This window comes from Frankliniella occidentalis, unplaced genomic scaffold, assembly GCF_000697945.3.
Source record: "Frankliniella occidentalis isolate FOCC.00 unplaced genomic scaffold, Focc_3.1 Scaffold306, whole genome shotgun sequence".
Classification (NCBI taxonomy): Eukaryota; Metazoa; Arthropoda; class Insecta; order Thysanoptera; family Thripidae; genus Frankliniella; species Frankliniella occidentalis.
The window spans coordinates 159,147-167,224 of NW_026267431.1; the positions used below are offsets into that span (position 1 = coordinate 159,147).

The following is an 8,078-nucleotide window of genomic DNA, read 5'->3' on the forward strand; positions in this document are numbered from 1 at the left end:
GCGCTCTCTCTCTCTCTCTCTCTCTCTCTCTCTCTCTCTCTCCCTCTCTCTCTCTATCTCTCTCTCTCTGTATTCGCGGCTGCGCGGCACATGGTTCACACTTTTGACATTTCGTCCCAAACACGACTACTGTACCGGCTGGTACTACTTGGTTTTCGCAACTCGTCCCAGCTCCCGCCCGCGATGGACCTGCGGGTTCAGAGCCCCCCTGCGAGCTCCGCGAGCTAGACACCTTCTCTGAAAGGTAGGGGTGGTGTGGTTGGTGGTGGTGTCAGGCATTTAGCGCTCGTAGCTCAGCTCTCCCATCGTGGGGCTCTAACTGCGGGTGAGCGACCCGCGCGGGCTTCGTCTGCTTGAAGGGGTCGGCCTGACGAATAGAACGTGAGATGCCACGCTCGCACTCGCGAGGCGACGCGGGAGGTGTGAGGGGAGCAGCGACGAGCATCACGGGGACATGAAAACGAGTTTTACGATGTGTGTAAAAGTGATATCGCAATAACGGAGAAGGCTGAGAGATATTATTTTTAAGGGCGAAGAGAGTGTGTCGAGATGCGAGTGCCTTACTCAATTGCCCTCCCAGGGCATTCTCACTGTGGCATATTGCAGTCGATGTACTCCGAATCACTTCGAGAAGGGTCATCCCACCTGAAACAGATCCCTCTTGGAATTCGATGACTGTCGGATTTCGACATAAAACGGCAGCAAAGTTCCCCTCACAGCGCAAGGATGCGCCGGTTTGTTTGCCTGCTTGTACCTTCAGGTCTCGGCGGTTTTCGCATCCTTGCGCGACCCGATACATAATCCTATAAAACATCTGATCACGGTTCTTGAGGTGATTAGTGGTTAGTTTTTAAAATTAAATTTTCCAACTTTATGTACAGGTTTAGGAAAATATTTTCTCAAGTTATTTGAATAGAATGCCATTCATTTTATTTCATGATGGGGATTTTCACCAATATGAGGAAACAGCGTGCCTTGGACCTATATAATGGAGTAGTGGAATGAATAAGTACCATAGCCGAAGTTAGTTGTTATGCGCCGTTTAAACTATTTATTTGGAACTCACGCAAAATATACCAGGTATGTAGTGTGTGTGGCAATAATCTAACAATATACAGGGTGATCCACAGACTCCCTCCTTTATTTTGCTTATGCTGTACCGCATGCAGGCGTGCGGACGGGTTGCATACTCACACGGGGCCATAAGGCGCCCATGGTGAGCGACAGTAGGCAAGCCCGCCCGCCCAGATGCATGCGGTACAGTATAAGCAAAATAAAGGAAGGGGTCTGCGGACCGCTCTGTACGTTCTGGTGTGTTAATCGACTTTAGGGATTACCCTAACGTCCACCATGAAGCAACAGTATGGGTCAGTATTGCCTGCCTTCATTTTCAACCTATATCGTCCGTAAGGCATGATTGGCAAATTGGGATACTCCCATTTAACTGGGGCGTCATTTAGCTCGTAAACTCCCTGTAAATAAAAGTTATCCCAGCTTTTTAATTTATTCTACTCTTGTACTTTTTAACATAAATTACTACACAACCATAATAAGCAATGAGAGAATGTAGAAATGTAGGTGTAGGTACTCACAGGTCGGATAATGCAAGAGGCTTTAGTTTCTCTCTTCTTAAATGCATGTTCGTAAAAGCTAGGGATATTTTGTTTAAGATTCGTGCATCCTTTGTTTTTAAATTCAAAGACGAAAGAGTTTTCCTTCCATTGGTCATGTGCCCAAACATCCATTACTATTTTCCCCTGTTTTTAGTAAAGATTGGTATAGCCACACATGAAGTCGTTTCTAATACTATTTTTAATCAGCGTCTTCAAATAAGATTCAAGGTTGGTATCAAGGGTTACCTAACGGGACGATGTCTTACCCAGGAGCTGTCATCCATAGGCTGACTAACCGTTAAGTTGCCAGTTAGTAGTTGAATTTCTCTTGGTTTATATGGATTGAAGCGAGTAGTACGGAAATGCCATCCCCAAGCAGGAAACGAGCGATTTAGTTCACACATATAAAAGCGTTCGGTGTAAAGTGTGTAAGGGCCCTGTATGGAAAAGTAAAACGAAACAGGTCCGTGATACATAGAAGACTAAGTACAATGTAATACGTGGAACTTTGTTGCCTACGTTATCCAAATTGCAAGTAGGCACCGGTGGGCACTCTAGAAACCCAAGTGTGTACATGATCATGTATGCAGCAAATAGTGTGTAGATATGGCCAGGTACACACTACGGCACATAGCATTTAGCATACCCTGGTAGCCTGGTCCGACATTTTTCGGACATTTTTCCGACTAATGAAACGACCAACCACCGACACATTTACGACTATTCCCGACGTCGGAGGAAGTCGGACATATGTCGGAATGGTGCATGTGCGACTTCCGACATCATATGTCGGAGGTCGATGTCGGTATGTCGGTAGTCGAGGTCGGAGGAAATTAATGTTCGGACGAGAATTTAAAGATTAACTTTTTTCGCCCAACCTTTCCCCCTGTCATCGCACCGTCTTAGCCCTCCTCCCCCCTCAACTGCAGATCATGGTATTTTCACATTTTAATTTCAGATTTACCTTTTGTACTTACCCGGAGTCGAACCTCACACCTTTCGCACGACGTTCCACCCCTTAGACCACTAGGCCACGCAGACATCGCTGTCAACCGTGGACTCATGACAATCGTCCGACGTACCCGACAACCTGACATCCGATCTCCGACACATTTCCGATATTTTCCGAGCTCCGACCGACAAAGATTACGTCGGGGGAGTCGGACTGTCCGACATGTCGACCTAACGGGGAAGTGAGGGAAGGATGTCTCGACTTCCCGACAAACGCGTCCGTTATCCGACGTCCGACATACCGATTCCCGACACCCTCCGTCGGGGGTGTCGGAGATCCCCCGACATGCCGCGTCTCGACACCCCGACAAGTGCATCCGACGTACCGACATCGGACTCCCGACATTAGGGATGTCGGACGCCGTCCGACATGCTTCCCGCTGAAGTGCGGAGTCGCACTCAATCCCCCGACGAGCGTTTCTGACATCCGACGTCCCGACCCCCGACGTCAGACAGCCCGACACGCGACTTCCACCCTCCCGACAATTGCCTTCCGACAGTTATCCGCTATCCGACAATTCGACCTCCGATATCGGACATTTTCCGACTTCCCTCCGACAGTTCATTTCCATTACGACATCCGACACTCACGACATCCGACACATTTCCGACTATATTCCGACTTTCTCCGACGTCCGACTAATATTGGACATATTCCGACTCCCGACCAACAAAGATTATGTCGGGCAGGGCTACCAGGGATAGGGCTCTACGTGTGTACATTATGGCCATGTACACATACTATTTGCTGCATACATGATTATGTACGCTGTATTTGCTGCATACATGTAGGTATTCAGCAAATAACGCATACATGTACATTCTAAAAGCTTGCGTACAAATTTGTTCATACTGGCGTATTAAAAAATGCGTAAGCCGAGCACGCACACAGAACTCAGTAAGCTATGAATAGTAAGCTATGAATAAAAATATTCATAAGCTTTTAGGTTGTACACACTTGGGTTTCCAGAGCACTGTTGAAAAAAAACCTACAGAAAATTGTACAGTGAGCCCTGTCAATTTGTTTCTACGTCCGCGACAGTATTTTTGATTACGGTCCGCTCTGATTACCGTAACTTCGCAAACCGTCTTTTTGGTCAATACAGCACTTGACTTGACAGTAAAGTACGGTCAATATCTTTACATTCCGGCCCGTACATAAAATATACAGGACGGACTGTAGGCAAAGTGTATTCCCTTACAGCTTTTTTAACAGTGAGCAGTTAAGAAATGTACTTTCCAAAGTACCCTTTAAGCTTACCGCGAAGGAGTTGATGGCTTTGCTGTGGGTGCCCTTCTGGCACAGGAGTGCGAGAAGGGCCACACGTATGAATGACATCTTCGATCACCAGATTGCAATTGCAGTTAAGCGGCGCACTTGTAAAGAAACATTGAGGTGCTCTTTACCCTATGTTTTGCCCGTGGTGGACACAGTATACAGACGGCGTCCTGCTCTGCCCTGACCAAAACTGAAGTCCGTACTGCGGCTATGCCATTTTATACCTCAGTCAGGCACAGGAACGGCTGCCTAAACGGCTGGCGTGCTATAACAAGATTGGTAGATTCACACTAAATGCTATCATACGAAGGGATTTCCGGGACAGTACGTTCCTGTACTTTGAGCAACTCGTGTAATAATATTGCTGTCGGGCTTTACACCTTCGTCAGCGTGAAATCGCGAAGGGCGAAGAATAGACTTGTGGAAGGAATAAGTACCAAGAGCAAGAGCCGAAGTTGTTATGCGCTGTTTTGTTTAAACTATTTATTTGGAACTCGCTCAAAAGCTGCCAGATATTATGCAGTGTGTACGGCAATAAACGAACAATACACGTTTTAGTGTGTTAATCGACTTTAGGAATTGTCCTAACGTCCACTACCAAGCATAGAAGTGGCTCAGCAGTCTTCCCTCCCGTCACTTTGAACTTATATCGTCCATAAGGCATGATTGGTATATTGGGATACTCCCATTTGACTGGGGCGTCTTTGAGCTCGTAAACTCCCTGTAAATGGAAAAGATCCCTGATTTTAAATTTATAACACTTTTGTACTTTTTAACATAAATTACTACAAAACTATAAGGAATGAGAGAAGCAAACCTGCAATGTAAGTACTTACAGGTCGGATTATGCAAGGGCCTTTAATCTTCTTAAACAAGTGTTCGAAAAAGCTAGGGCTATTATTTTTAAAATTCGTGCACGCTTTGTTTTTAAAATTCAGGATGAAAGCGTTTTCCTTCCATCGGTTATTTGCCCAAACATCCAATATTACGGTCATCTGTTTTAGTAAGGATTGGTATACAATGTGTTTTGTTTGGCAATGATCATTGCCATTTATTGACAATGAAGGCGCACACTGGGCCGGAACACCAGAAAGCTGGCATCAAATATGTTCCTATGTATTTTTCGGTAGAGTGTCCTTCAATCAACTCCCCTAGCTTGAGATTACCCAAATATTTTAATTTTAATTTCAAATGAACCCGTGAGGTGTCAAAGGTCTTTTTGAAAACCTCGCGCGCTTTCCTTCAGTTCATGCAGCCAATCAGCAAGTGTCTTTCAAACGTGAAGCCAATCACTGCACACGTTGCATCGCACCGCGCCAGATAAGTGGGGTTAGTCGGTCTCCACCGGCCCGTGGGTAGACGATGCAGAACTATATGTATTTGGTTCTTATCAGCAACCGGGAGAAAACGGGAGCTTCAAATTTTGGCATAAGTTAGAGAAAGGTCCCTCCTTTCATATTTTACTTAGATCTTGGCGTTTAACGCCGGTTATTAACACTAGAAGGACCGGGATTTTCGTATACCTAGAAGGACCGGAGGGGTCATTTTGACCCCTCTACGATTTTTGGCCGTTTTTATGGCTTCAAGACTGCCGTTTTATCGCGCATGATTAAGGTTTTGTGTGTTTAAAGGTACCTGATGCCATGACGTGACATAAGTTAGGTTTAAAGTGTGTTTAGGTAGGCAACCCGCACGGCATAAAACAATTTTTTTGCAATTTTACAGCTATTTCTGTTAACTGTTTGCACCATTTAAGACATTTTTAAACTTTAAAATTAATATCTGACTTAGTTCACATTTATAATCACGTGATCTTTAGAACACATAAGTACTCTAAAAGCGGGAGTGTGATTCACACAAAAACATTTTATTTTTTACCAATTTGGCACTGACAACAATGTGCGTGGAAGTTTTGGCATTCGCAAAACCATCCGTACTTTGTGCTAGAAGGCCCCCTTTGCCATCAGAACACGAGTCCGGTGACGCAACTACCACTAAAGCCTTGGATGTGTTGTAATTTAGAAACGGGGTGTTGTGACGTGCGTGTTGCCTACCTTCCCTGAATGAAGGAGTGAAAAAGAGTCACATAGCCGACCAAAAGTCATAAGCCACCGTACATAACAAATACGGTCAGCCTTATGATGGAAAAGTAAGTCCTCGTCAGTTTACACTTATGAAATCTCGTGAAGGGGTCAAAATGACCCCCTCGGTCCTTCTAGGTATAAGTAGCAATATCTTCCAAAGTTCTTGTCGCAGAGACCTCCCATTTTGCGTCCAAGCGTCTGTCGGTAGTACATGAAAAGTCGGAAAGTGACGAATCGCTCAAAAAAATAATTCGTTGTTCCTTTGGCAATTAAAGATCAAAAGGGGTCATTTTGACCCCTCCGGTCCTTCTAGTGTTAATACGATAACATTACGTGGAAATGGTGAAAAATTGCGTCATTTTCGGTCCCTTTTACTTGGCATCTTTGGCTGTATCAGGTTAAGCGGTTAGCAGTTAGCAGATTAGCAGATGCTTTATGCATGATTTGAAGTTGTGTGACCAAAATTATCACTTTTTAACACATTTTTGTAAGTCTTTATGATCCAAGAAACATCGCCAACCGTCCGGCAGAATAATGATTCACGATTATTCTCGAAAGTTGTGCTAATATCCCCCGAAAACAATGATCTCTGCTTTCCGTCGGGCGAGAGCAATGCTGGATGTTCGGGTCGGTATATTTCTTCATAGAAAGCATTTGAATGCCTAAATTATGTTCATAGTAAACAAATTTCGTCTGTAAACCTGCTAATCAGAACTGTTAAACTGCTGACTGCTAACCGCTTAACCTGATACAGCCTTTAAATGAAGAGAAATAGTAGCAAAACGTCTAAACTGTATATTTGAAATGGTCTCTGGTTGATGTACAAACCTAATCTACAGTTTTGAATAATAAATGTCTGACGCACCTGGGTGCCCCTCTCTCCCGGGACGGTATTTAAAATCAACTTTTTAAGTAATGTCTTTATGTTTTATCACTGTTATGATCGGTAGTTGATTCTTTAGACCTTTTAGAAGATATTTCAATATTAGGCTTCGCATGCGCTAAAGCGCAAAAAGCGAAGCCTTAAGCAGAGGTCTCGTCGTGCGTTGTGCGTCGTGCGTCGTCCAAGATTTTGTCGTGCACTTCTGGGCTGGCCGCCCCAGTGGCTGGGCCAGACTGGGCGCCGGGCAGGAGGGAGAGAGGGGGGAGGAGGGTCTTTTACGACTAACTCAGCGTCGGCGGACGGGTGTCGGGTTCGGCTTATCGCTTTAAACCGTGTCCCTTTCGCCAACCCCAAACAAGTTGTAGAATTAATAATAATATATAATAATAATAATAAATATCTATATCACTCCATGCTCCCTGTTTTTCTAAGACAAATGAAATTTGAATGGAAGTCGTCGGCCAAAGATGAGCCTGTGGCTGGGCCCTGGCAGGTGACCGGCGGTGAGAGGTGGGGAAGGGGAAAGGGGCTGGGGTTTATGGATGGATGTCGGACTCCAGTTTCGCGTATCGCCATAAACTGACACTCCCCACTTAAATGAACTAAGTAGTAGTAGAAATAATGATCTAGGCCGACATATATATTTATCAGTTGATGCTCCTTATTTGTCTAAGAACAACGAAATTTGAAAGAAAGTCGTAGGATAATATTCTGGCACAACAGCTTTAGACCAATATCTTTGAAAAACGAATTCTAATTTGAGGCCCAGTATGCGCACGTGAAGCCTTTTTAGACCACATTGAATATTGTGGGCTTTTCGGATTTTTTACAAACCCAAGAGCGTGTTTTCGTTAAATGATTTTTTGCCAAATTTTCGGTGCTTTGGCCCAGTGTGAGGCGCCTTCATTGCCACTTGGTTGGCAATGAAGCGCATTTTTGGCAATGAACCCCGTTTGGAAATGGGACATTTTTACTACCACTACAGTGGCGATGGGCCGCTCATCGCCATCCCAGTGCACTGTAAAAATTAGTTGTTAAAAAACAGCTCAGTTGTTGACCAACAGCTCAGTTGTTCGAGAACAACAGAAGTTGTTGAAAACCAACTACGTTTGTTGTCAATGCATTGTTAATATTGGACTACTGGGCCCCATTTTGTTTTTGCTGACTTTTTTTTTTATTACTGTAACTGGACAACTTTTGCTGTTATT

At 44.6% G+C, this 8,078-nt stretch overlaps 3 protein-coding genes across 3 annotated transcripts in view; all 3 read right to left on the bottom strand.

The window, feature by feature from the left end:
• Positions 1–8,078, bottom strand: part of LOC127750989 (brain-specific angiogenesis inhibitor 1-associated protein 2-like) — a 107,215-nt gene that overhangs the window by 57,907 nt on the left and 41,230 nt on the right. The gene's annotated exons all lie outside the window — the stretch shown is intronic.
• On the bottom strand, positions 1,025–4,110 carry LOC127750993 (uncharacterized). Its single transcript, XM_052273847.1, has 4 exons — positions 3,886–4,110; positions 1,880–2,050; positions 1,593–1,757; positions 1,025–1,472 (listed from the first exon to the last, which is right to left on the bottom strand). Exons 1-4 carry the CDS (start codon positions 3,961–3,963, stop codon positions 1,317–1,319), a joined length of 570 nt encoding a protein of 189 aa, XP_052129807.1. The 5' UTR covers positions 3,964–4,110; the 3' UTR covers positions 1,025–1,316.
• On the bottom strand, positions 4,359–4,898 carry LOC127750990 (uncharacterized). Its single transcript, XM_052273842.1, has 2 exons — positions 4,740–4,898; positions 4,359–4,624 (listed from the first exon to the last, which is right to left on the bottom strand). The coding sequence occupies exons 1-2, from the start codon at positions 4,896–4,898 to the stop codon at positions 4,466–4,468; spliced, it is 318 nt and encodes a 105-aa protein (XP_052129802.1). The 3' UTR covers positions 4,359–4,465.

Coding starts and splice junctions, on each gene's coding strand:
- LOC127750990 (XM_052273842.1), bottom strand. CDS start 4,898: ATGACCGTAATATTGGATGTTTGGGCAAATAACCGATGGAAGGAAAAC. Junction 4,625..4,739: donor GCCCTTGCATAATCCGACCT/GTAAGTACTTAC, acceptor TTCCATTTACAG/GGAGTTTACGAGCTCAAAGA.
- LOC127750993 (XM_052273847.1), bottom strand. CDS start 3,963: ATGTCATTCATACGTGTGGCCCTTCTCGCACTCCTGTGCCAGAAGGGC. Junction 2,051..3,885: donor AAGCCATCAACTCCTTCGCG/GTAAGCTTAAAG, acceptor TTTTCCATACAG/GGCCCTTACACACTTTACAC. Junction 1,473..1,592: donor CCTCTTGCATTATCCGACCT/GTGAGTACCTAC, acceptor TTTTATTTACAG/GGAGTTTACGAGCTAAATGA.